Below are 11,690 nucleotides of genomic sequence, written 5' to 3' on the forward strand. Positions count from 1 at the left end.
TGAACTAATCATTTGATTCTGGTGTGTTGACACATGGGTGAGATCTAAAACCTGCAGGACACCAGCACTCGAGGAGTTGCCTACCCCTGGTCTAGATTAATGTTATTCACGAGAATTCATTCAGAAAATCCTTGCAGAATTTGAGGTTGGTAGATTGGTTACCATACAGCAAACTAGCTATTCCCACTGAATTTTGAAGGGTAGTAGTAGAGTAAAGAGTAAGACAGTTTAAGCTATTCTTGTAAACCACTGCTATTTACTCACCAGCACCTTAGAACGTTCAAAAATTTGGTATTGGGTGGACAAAATTCCACAAGCAATTCCAATTCGCAACAGTCCTTTAAGTTTCAATGGAGCAGAAAATGTCTAATTTTTGAGAGCTGCCTGTGTGTACCTTGTAGAGTTGGAAATGGAGGTGGCTGACCTCGAGACTGGGAAATCAGGTGCAGTAGTGGTAAAAGTGTTTGTGCAATTTAACAGATGCAAATTTATCTGGTAGTAATGGTAAGAGAGCAGCTGTACCTGTAATAGAGCATGAGTTAACAGGATTTTCCTGCATTTCTAGAACTAATTTTGGTAAATAGACTTGTTCTTATATAACATTTTACTATTCTACCTGAGCACCCAAAGCATTTTTATACAACATGCTCCATTCACCCAAGCACTTTTTCTGTATGCTTCTTTATTTCTATGCTAGCTCTTAGTGCTTCCTATCTAATATTCACACACATTATTAATCTTATGGATGCTTCGATGAGCAACTTGGGGTTAGTATCTTGCCCAAGGATATTTGACATTCAGACTGGGAGCAGCCAAGGACTGAACTAGTAGATGACTTGCTCTACTTCCTAGCACCCAAATAATGAACAACAATGGTTCTTTCCTTGTATTGGGTACCTTTTTATGCTTGAGTAATTCATAGGCCAGCAGGTCATTTACTAATCAGAAGACTCATGATTTGACCCCTGGCTGCTCCTTGGGCTCTCTGATGCATTAATCGGAATATGAATGTGTAAGACAGACAGATGATAGAATGCACTTCCTTCATACAAAAAAAGTTGTTGTATGAATGGGTGAATGAGAGATGTTGTACAAAAAACGCTTTGACAATAAAAAACCACCCTTTTCCCTGAAAAGTGTCAGGCACAAGGCTTGGACTAAATGAATGGCCTAAATAAATGGCCTCCACTCTGGAACAAAGTGCCTGCTTCCTGCCTGTTTAGAATGTCATCATTGAAAGAGTTGCCACTGGTCTGTAGGTTTAACTAGACTGCAGAGTCTCTTCTATATTGTGCTCTTTAGCCAAAGGTTGTTTGGTTTGAAATCCACAGAGATGCAGTGTTTTGAGAAAATTATGTCTCTGTTCCAATGCCCCTGGCACATAAGGGATCACTAAAAGTTTTTGTTTAGATTGTTGTTCTCTCCTGGAGCATTCCTTGGGTACCTTTCCAGCTTTGTCTGGCTGGGATAACTACACTTACTCAGATATGATGTTCTTCTACTTCCCTGGCCGCTGTCGCTGTGGGAATTTTGTTAGCTCTATGTTATAGCGTCCTGATGACACCCAATTTCTGCACCAGTGGATCATTAGATTCAAACGTTACATTCTGATCTGTATGGTAGGCGCCCAGGACTAGGTCTGTTTACATTATATGTGCTTCTCTTAGGTAGTATCATTAGAAGGTGGTAGAAGTATTATCAGCTTCAAGTTTGGGTTTAGGAGACAGACACCCTCTCTACTTTTAAGATTTACCTTTAAACTTTCCTTTTTGCTGAAGCATATAGTTAGGGTTGGATCAGGTGACCCTAAACCCACCCTTAGTTACGCAATAGGTCTAGGCTGCTGGGGGATTCCCATGATACACTGTTTCTTCTTCAGTCCCCTTTTTCACTCGATATGCATTTGTTTATACACCTCTATGTACTTGATTATTAGTTATTATTTATCTCTGGCTTTCTTCCACAGTATATCTTTGTCCTGTCTTCCTCCCCTGGCAGCGCTGTCTGAGGGCAGAAAAAGGTCTAAAAAGGCAGGATCACCGATGGCAAGGATCCACCACATCTAAGATCTAACCCGTACACACATGCCACGTATTTTAACCACTTCTACAGCCCTTCTGTTTCGAAAGATTCCAAGGTGGATCACGTCGATGCAGTTCCTCTGGTACCAACACCAGAGGTGGTGGGAGTCCTCCAAATCGCTGGCAATGCAGGGGAGGATCAGCATTGAGTCACGGATATTAACCTCCTAGGACCTGGCATCCATCTATGTGGACATCACATTTTGGGCCTGGTACCCACTTACGAGGACGTTATACTGCCACTGTTCTATCAAAATTTAAAATGAATGTCCTCATATGTGGATCTAATTTTTCTCAGGAACAAAAATCAGGTAAAAAAAAAAAAAATCTTGTAATTCTTTGTTTTTACATTCATCGGGTCCCAATCAGACGAATTGGCAAATGGAAATTAAAAATGAACCGAGAGATGGCACCATCTTGGACTTTTAAATATTACCAATACTTTTGGAAAAGCTAGCTTGTCATTTTTCATATTCTCCCTGCTCAACCTGATGTTTATCTATTTTGATGTGATCAGTGATTGTGGTACATCCTGACATTTGATTTTCACCCAGGTGTCATCCACGTACCCAAACCAATGCGTTTTTTTTGGTTTTCTAGAATAGGACAACAGAGCCCTGTTTTCCACTGAGAAGCTGAACAGGTATATCTAACAAAGTGGCTATTGAGTTTATATCAGGCTAAAACCAGCAGTAGTTTACAAACAGTGGACAAACATTCTATGTCCCCAAATAAAGACAGGTCCGGCCAAGTGAGTGCTTTTAGTTCAAACTGTTTTCCTCTTTCTCAGTCTGTACATCCTCGATTTCTTTCCTTGTAACTTGTCCCTCTCCTCGAGGTTTGGAAGGTGCAAAGAAGACATAAGAAACAGGCAGAGTTAACAGGAATTAATGCCATCCTTTTGTTGCAGCTAAATTATGTCAAAAGATGAATGGCACAGCTGCATTAAAACTATTGCATTGTTTCTCTGCATTTTGTGTTCTTTGGCATAACTGAACTGATGATATGCTTTATTTTAAGGGCGACTTTTAATTAAATTCTCAGTGTAGTACCATCTTACAAAAGACCCAATAATTTCTCTCACACACAAAATGAAGGCCAAAGTTTAAAGGCAGTTGATCATCTTAACAACCAAAACAACTTATAGATATGATAAAGTAGCTGTTGGCATAGTTCTCCCGAATTCAAGCTGTAAGACTATTTTATATATTTAAAGTTAATGTGCAAAGGATACACCCTGTGCATACTCGCTTCCTCCTCTGTCCACGTGGTGCTTGTAGGTATTGAGGCATCATTCAACATGTTACGCAGAAATTAATTTCCAGGTCAGCAAGAAGGCAAGATAGATGAGGTGCAAACCACAAAAACTAAAAAAAACTTGGGAAATTTCAGATCAGAAAAGTTCAAAACTATTACAATAATTTCACAACAATTCTACATGTTATAACAATGTGTTTTATTGCCAGACATAAGACCTCTAAATACTTATAACATTCTTTTCTGGGTTTTTTTTTGTAACTTTTCACCTGCACTGACATGATTTATAGCGCCATTGAATCTTTAATGGCAACATGCTGCCGCTGGTGCAGTGTGCAATGGGCTTTCAAGAAATTAAAAACAGACAATTGTTGGGTGTCAGAAACAAAAACAGAAATACATTGATCATAACAGCTGGTAAGAGAGAAAATATGCAGTTCACCAAATGATTCTTGAGCTACTGTGATCTATGAATTTTTATCTTCTGTTGTCTTCGTTGTGTCAGTCCCAGCGGACTGCTGCTCTGCCAACATGTCTATCAGTTTCAGGTCAAGCACAGGATCCCTGGACTCGGCCAAAACCTGCAGAATAAAAGCAACACAATGATAATATGCAATAATCAAAACAAAACTGTGTTTGTACTTGTGAATTAGTAATCTCTCTCTCTCTTTATATTTTTGTTTTTATTTTGTAATAAAAGCAAAAAAGCAAGCAAACTTTTTCCCTTTTCGAGGTGAGTTTTGAGGTGAAGAATAAAATGAATTTAATCCATTACCTGACAAAGTTGCTGGTTTAAGAAAAAGTGGCTATAGTAATTTATGACAAGAACTAGTCAAAGAAAATAATTTCAGACATTTCTGAAACAAAAAAATGAGTTTAACTTCCCCTCACTTTCCCTTCATCCAGAGAAATCCCTGGGTTAGGCCTTTTTCACAGGAGAAAAAGTATTGAAACAATTAAGACGCATTTATTCTAAACACAGCGTTTCAGTGGCTTTTAAACACCAAAATACGCTGTGCCAAAGATTGGTCTACCCCAAGGATTGGGTCTCCCATTGCCAGTGCCAGAAGAATTGATATGATTTAGACATTGGGGAAACCAAACAACCTCTGGCTAAACAGGGACGAACGCTGGTTTGAGCAGGGAGTCAAGGAGAACCCACTCAGGAACCCATTGCACACCCATTTTTCTGCTGTAGCATTGACCCGTATACATGAATTATATGGAATGAAGACACAGTTCCAAGAGCAAACACACTTGGCCAGTGCTGACAGTGGTCATCCCATAATCTCTGACAAACTATCCCCACTGCTTCACTGAATGGAACACAAGTAAGAGAGATGTAACATGTGAGACCATTGTTCAATCTGCCTCCATAGTGACATCTCTCACCTTCTCAACAAAATCCAAACTGTTCTGGATGTGGTGTTCAGAGCTGCCTACCAATGGGTTGAGGATCGAAGCCAGAAACGTTGTGATTTTATAGGTGACCCAGCTGATCATACAGACAATTGGTCTTAAAGGCACACCCTGTTTATCCTTCTTCAGTAAACAATACAGATTTGGTGTAGCTTCCCCTGGGTGTAGCCTGTGGTAGGAGGTCTGGTCAAGGGGTTTGTCTTGTTGTAACTGCTTCAGACAATCTTTCACCCTCTTCTTGTAGTCACTTCCTGGGTATCATTTCAGGGGCTCCTAAGCATTTCTTTTTCCACCAAGCATGGACAAAATTGTCCATAACCTCTTTAAGATCACCATTTAATATTGTGAACAGCAGATGAGACAGTGACGTTTGACTTTGATTAATTTATCCTCAGCAGCAGAGGTGACTCTTGGTTGTCCTTTCCTGGGGCGGTCCTTATGTGAGCCAGTTTTGTCATAGCACTTGATGGCTTTTGCGACTGCACTTGGGGACACGTTCAAAGTTTTAGCAATTTTCCAGACTGACTGACCTTCAGTTCTTAAAAGTTATGATGGACTGTCATTTCTCTTTACTTAGAATTCATATTATGGAAAGAACCAATCAGCTAACAGTTGTCAAATAGGGCTCTGAGCTGTGTACGACCCTGACCTCTGCACAACACAACTGATGGTCCCAACCCCATTAAGAAGGCAAGAAATTCCAAAAATGAACACTGACAAGGCACATCTGTGAAGTGAAAACCATTTCAGGTGACTACATCATGAAGCTCTTTGAGAAAATGCCAGGGGTTTGCAGCAATGCCAACAAAGAGTGGCTACTTTCAGGAATCTAAAATATACCATATATTTAGAGTTATTTATCTTTTTTCCCCTTTGCTCCATAATTCTATATATCTTGCTTCATATATTTGATTTCTTTAGTATGTTTCTAAAATGTAAAAGTGGTAAAAATAAAGAAAAACTATTAAATGAGATGGTGTGACCAAACTTTTGACTGGTTAGATGAATCTTTGGATGTACTTGGCACCTTTTTCTTTAGTAAAAACCTTTCGTTTTCACACGACTACATAATTTAGCTGACTGGCATAACATAGTTTGCAGCTGGCAAAAATGTGACCATGTCAAAACAGGGCAAACAACATTTTTGTAGGAACCCAAAGTAATAATTATAACAAGAGTCTTACAGGAGGAGCTCCTCGCCTTCTCAGGATGATACCTTCTTTAAGTAAAGCCTTCCCAGTCTCTTCAAACAAAGAGGACTTATCCAGCATGCCATGGCTTTTTAACTCTCTGTACTTGTCAACAAACCTGCGGGATTAAAAAGATAAGAGGAAGAGTGTGAAAATTGCCTGTCAAACTGTTATCGTTGCATTTTTCATAGATTTAACTTAACTTACGAATGGTAGGTGTATGTGTAGTAAAAATGATTCATGGCGTTACTTCCATTTGCTTTTGACACAGTTGCAATGTATGCTAAAACTGGTTCTTCACACTACTGAATTCCTCTGACCCTTCTTTTCAACAATGTCCTTGTCTTTGAGCCTTGTTTGTTGGGGTCTCATATTCAGTAACGTCACTCAAGTATTCCTTAAAAGTTTCTGTTGTCCTTTTGTCTTTTATTGTCCTCACATTGTACTGATGTGTACAACTGCAGTAGCCTAAGCTTTAACACATGCTCTGCTGGTGGCTGCCCCCCTTCTAAGATCTGTGTATCAACCTAACATGATGTGATCAAACTTTATTCCAACTACATGATTGCTTTGGCATTGTGGGGTTAGGGTTAGTCACTTAGTCCCTAAACCCTAAACCCTTAGTCACTGGTTTGTTGTGTTCTCTGTCAAAACATGGATGTTGAATTTCTACTGGCCATGAACCATTTGTCACCAAGCTCTACTTGAATGAGTCATAGATTATTGATAAACTGCTAAACAAAAATGCAAGTAATAGATTGAAAATGAGTTTAAAAGCATCTAATATCCAGAGACAATTTTAAAAGGTTTTCAGAAAGACTGGAGTACTGTGTGTGTTATTCTGAACTAGGGGTGGGCGGTATAAACGGTATACGGTAGAAACGATATAAATTTGGCCAACGGTAGAGATTTTGATTATAGCGCTCTACCGCGATAGCGCATGTTGATGGTGTCATCAAGCTGCGGCTATTTGGGTCGAAAGCATCGCAGCGGCTACAAACAACATCATCATCTGCAAATTATGCCGGGCGACAGTAATAGCAAAGAGACGAAGCACTTTTGGAAGATGGGGAAAGCCAAAAATTTTGCTTCCTCCACTTCCCTACCATTGATTCATTAAGGCTGAATTCTCTCGCAGCTGCTCTGTTCCCATGTTGTTGCAGTATATTAATGACTAACCTCGTATTGTGGATGGATTATCTCAGTTGTTCTCCTGACTGAAGTTTGGTCCGTTTATAGCATCCTGCCATGCAATTGCATTTGTCCCTAACCACCAGAAACCCTCACGTTAACTTTTATCGAGTGGAAAAGGGTTAGCGGCCATCCTTCAGCTTCACTGTGCTAATGTTATGCTAACATAGCTGTTTTGCTAGCAATCACATAGCATATCGTTATATACCAGCTAGCTCAACTTCAGTAACCCTACAAATGTCACTGCTGTTTAGTTTTCTGTCTTCATTTATGTTGGAAGTGATAGCAGAGCTGTACTTTTTAATTTTTTCAGAAATCTCTCAGTCAGAACATGCTATATCATGTTTAGGTGGAAACTAGCGAGTTAACTTCCTGCTAACTTCTAACTCCGTTGAATTTAATAAATTCTGTTTTCATGGATGCCTGGATGTTAAACTTGATTGTTATACCTGGTAAAGCAGCAACGCTGATCATTTTATTAAAGATGAAAGAATTTAGACACTTTCTAACTCTCAGTGATGCCGCAGTGTTCATTTGACTTTGGGACCTGAAGAGACGGAGTTTAGGACCCAGATTCCTCCGCGAGGCTCCTGACTACGGCAGCCGTAATGCTCCAGCAATCCATCAAGCGGTGCGGCTTCATAGCTTACTACTATGAAGCCGCACGTCGTACTAAAGCATTTTTGACAGATTTCTGCGCGCCATGTACTGCATAAAATCGGTTCAAGGTCAGTAAGCACAACCAGAATTCACACATAAGGCGCACTGTCGATTTTTGAGAAAATTAAAGGATTTTAAGTGTGCCTTATAGTGTGTAAAATACATTATGCAGAAGAAAATAATATACCGCGATATATATATGTCGTTACCGCATATGCTTCAAATTATACCGTGATATGGATTTTAGGCCATATCGCCCAGCCCTATTCTGAACACAGTCAAACATACCTCTGACATGTAGAAACAAAGTTTGATTTGGAGAGATCAAGAGCCCGCAAACCTCTCCCATACTGCTCATAGAATCCCCTAGCAAAAACAAAAATCAAACAAAAAAACCCCAAAAACAACACAAGTTAGAAGTTAGTGAGGCCTACAAAAATATTTCACTTAGTATCAACACTTAGTTATCACTGTTTAAAATGTAAAATTGTTCCAAACCAAGACTAAATGCCCAAAACATGTGTCCACTCTGTGCTGATCAGAATTATGGTTTTGGTAGAAAAAAAGAGGAAGAAGAATATGCAAACTACATGTATTTTGTCTATATTCCTGTATTTATATAAGAAAAAAAATCTGGGTTAACATCTGAAGAATATTTCTCCCATTTCTGTGTAGTGTTATTTATTTAGGAAACAAAGTGGACCTATGGCATATTCATATTTTGTGACAAATAACCATTCATTTCTCCTCTCTCAGTCGAGACATTTAACATTTTACTTTACAGAACAGAGTTTTTTTTTCTTCTTTTTTACAGCGCCCATTCAAAAGGCAACAAGTAGGTATTAGTAATCCTTACTGTCATCGTTGTATTTTTACTCAGTTGTATATAGTATTTGTATTTGTATTCTATTTTTATCTTATTGTATATTTATTTTATTTTATTCTACTGTATATAGTATTTTATTCTATTCTGTACAGTTGTGTACTGTATTTATTCTTATTGTATTCTAATTTTTGCCTCATAACTTTTGCACTGTCCACTTCCTGCTGTGACAAAACAAATTTCCCACGTGTGGGACTAATAAAGGTTATCTTATCTTATCTTATCTTAGCAATGTTTCAGGTGATTTTTTCCCTTTCTTGTTGCATAATTTGATGACTTATCAATCTTCAGTGAACTGGCTCATCTTGCACTTGAAGGAACTATATGTAATCAAAATGAAATAAATTTTTAATTATAATAATATAAATGAACCTAGCCCATGGACCAGGTTGCATATGGAATAATGTAACATGCATTTCAGGATAATGTATGAAGTATAATACTTTGCATGTTGTTACTGTGAACAGAAACTTATTCTCAAAGAATTCAAATAGAGTATCTGAATACCAGTCTCTTAGATGCTCCGCTTCCGACTTTTAAATGAATGCTATCAATCTGAGAGACTGATAAAGCCAGAAATGTATATTATGTGTGTGCTAAGGTGCCGTTTTCACAATATTTATAAAGGAGCCTTCAGCTATAGGGAAAAAGTTATTTTCGTTGCCATGAGTGTGCCATGAACTTACGTTCTAATTTTATCCTCACTGTAGAAGATTTCAGGCACAATTTCCTGTTTCTTAGCAGAAGGGCTGGTAACTGGTTTCACATGAAGTGGGGCCCTCTTTGGTGGAAAAGTCTTGTACACATCATACCAGAGAGGTTTTTCCTTTGGCTTTATGACTCCAGAGCGTATCAGGTCTCTAACCCTGTTGATAATGTGAAAACACACAATTCCTTATCATTAACTGTACAGGAGAATGCTTTACAAAGGATGGCATTACAACTTCTAATACTGAAACTCTTTTTGCACAAGTTGTTTATGCTTTAAAAATAAAATAAAGTCAGATATTTTTTACCAAGTCATCTCTCACATCCCATGATTTTTAATGTTTGCTGCTTGTGACTGGCTACAGGACTTTGACTGGCAGGCCCCAGTCCATCAGGATTGGCAACAGGACTAAAGCCAGCATTATTACAAACACTGGCATTCCACAAGGTTGCGTCCTCAGTCTCATCCTCTACACCCTGTACACCCACGACTTTGTCACCTCCAACAAAGTAACATCATTTTGAAGTTCGCAGACAACACTGCAGTGATCAGTCGCATCACTGGGGGGGACGAAGCGGCTTACAGGAGAGACACCGGTCTGGTGTCATGGTGTGAGGACAACAACCTCACACTCAACACTGACAAGACAAAGGAGATAATAGTGGACACGGGGAAGAAGAGGAGGCCTGTTTATCAGGGGGCCTTGAAGTGGAGAGGGTGAGCAGCTTTAGGTACCTGGGCGTCTACATCTCTGAGGACCTCACCTGGTCACTGAACACCACACAGCTGGTCAAGAATGCTCAGCAGCAGCTGTATTTCCTGAGAAGGCTGAGGAATTTTGGTATGTTGGCCAAGATCCTCAGCAGGTTCTACAGCTGCATTGTATTGAGCATACTGACCAGCTGCATCATTGCATGGTATGGCAGCACTACTGCTATGGACTGCAAACGCCTGCAGAGAGTGATAACAACTGTGGAGAAGTTCATCAGGACTCCGCTGTCCTCTCTGCAGAGCATCTACCATCGCAGAGTCCAGAGGAGAGCTGCCTCCATCCTCAAAGACCCCACACACCCCGAACACAGACTGTTCACACTTCTGCTCTCGGGGCGGAGGTTCAGAAGTGAGAGATCCAGAACATCCAGAGTCAACAACCCCTTGTTCCCCACTGCCATCAGACTCCTGAACAGATGACCTATTTTTGACAGTAGTAGTAATAATATATATATATATATATATATATATATATATCATATTAAGCCAGCATATTAAGCTATAGCTCGTTTGCACACATCCCTGTTTCAAATCTCCATATTTTGTCTCCCTATCTATCTTCATTTATTTATTTGTATTTGTTATTTTGTTTGTTTGTTATTTATTTGTTAAAAACTCAAACTCCCACATTACTATTTCATGATCACATTATTTCAAGAATGTAATAAATATGTTTGTAAGAATTTTAACGCTAACTAGGTACACGTATTTGCAATATTTATCAGGATCCAGCAAGCGCTGTTTCGGCGCATCAGATAGAGAGCAGAGCTTTTAATGTCGCAAAACTGGTCGCATGCCGATGACGTCATCACGTCGCCCCCTTTTTAAAGGGTCACAGTTCCCGTGAATAATGTTTCTTGATTAATTAAATTATTTTAATAGTTGTAAACCCACGTGTTGGCTGAATAAAACACGTATTACTGCCCAAGGCTAGCACATATACTGTACCAACTAAAGACTCTTTATAGTGCCGGAAATAGTATCACCATCATCGACATTGTGGATACAGCTAAAAGCCACATTAGCTTCATCATTACTTGATAAAAAGCGTAAACATTGGTCTTACCTTGTGAATACCGTTCCAAATCTCTCTAGTCTACTACCTGCCATGTGGAGCTTTTCGTCGACAGATCTAGCTATATAATTCCCCTTTTCTAGAAAAAATCTGCATTAAAGTTGACCATTGTTTGCAACACTGTCGAAACAACCCGTTCGGATGCTGTCATGCGATTATAGTACGGGTGCCTTGAATGGTCAAATTGTGCGCATTGATACTGAAATATTGGTTCTTCCGATACCAGACATTTATGTTCCAGAATCGACTTTCCTATTACATTATCGATATTATAGTAATTTAGGGTAAATTTGTAGCTTATAATTTACAAGAACACAGTGGAAAGTAACTATATTATTGGATTGTCTGAATAGGAACTACTTCTTCTGCCTATCACAGTGAGTTGGGAAATACGACTGTATAAATGCATCACGGCTCACGTGTGCGCGCTAGTTCAGTTTTCTATCATAAGTAT

The 11,690-nt window shown here is 39.2% G+C and overlaps 1 protein-coding gene across 2 annotated transcripts; it reads right to left on the reverse strand.

The window, feature by feature from the left end:
• Window positions 1-3,520: 3,520 nt before the first annotated feature.
• Window positions 3,521-11,410, reverse strand: mrps23 (mitochondrial ribosomal protein S23). Of its 2 annotated transcripts, XM_086260660.1 has the most exons (5): window positions 11,228-11,408; window positions 9,368-9,547; window positions 8,087-8,164; window positions 5,942-6,065; window positions 3,521-3,919 (listed from the first exon to the last, which is right to left on the reverse strand). In XM_086260660.1, exons 1-5 carry the CDS (start codon window positions 11,269-11,271, stop codon window positions 3,806-3,808), a joined length of 540 nt encoding a protein of 179 aa, XP_086116786.1. In that variant the 5' UTR covers window positions 11,272-11,408; the 3' UTR covers window positions 3,521-3,805. The 2 variants fall into 2 exon arrangements, with proteins under 2 accessions (XP_086116786.1, XP_086116787.1); XM_086260661.1 differs by lacking the exon at window positions 8,087-8,164 and having other exon boundaries at window positions 11,228-11,410.
• Between the last annotated feature and the right edge of the window lie 280 nt (window positions 11,411-11,690).

This window comes from Aulonocara sp. 'chitande type north' Nkhata Bay, linkage group LG14 (assembly GCF_057382095.1).
Source record: "Aulonocara sp. 'chitande type north' Nkhata Bay isolate Kocher_YH1m ecotype deep benthic linkage group LG14, A_spYH_male_GT1.1, whole genome shotgun sequence".
Taxonomy (NCBI): domain Eukaryota; kingdom Metazoa; phylum Chordata; class Actinopteri; order Cichliformes; family Cichlidae; genus Aulonocara; species Aulonocara sp. 'chitande type north' Nkhata Bay.

What these genes read in the sequence shown, in the direction of transcription:
- mrps23 (XM_086260660.1), bottom strand. Translation starts at nt 11,271, where the DNA reads ATGGCAGGTAGTAGACTAGAGAGATTTGGAACGGTATTCACAAG. An exon ending in TTTGTTTCTACATGTCAGAG is followed by an intron (nt 6,066 to 8,086) that starts GTATGTTTGACT and finishes TTAATCCCGCAG; the next exon opens with GTTTGTTGACAAGTACAGAG. An exon ending in GAAGGCGAGGAGCTCCTCCT is followed by an intron (nt 3,920 to 5,941) that starts GTAAGACTCTTG and finishes TTTATTCTGCAG; the next exon opens with GTTTTGGCCGAGTCCAGGGA.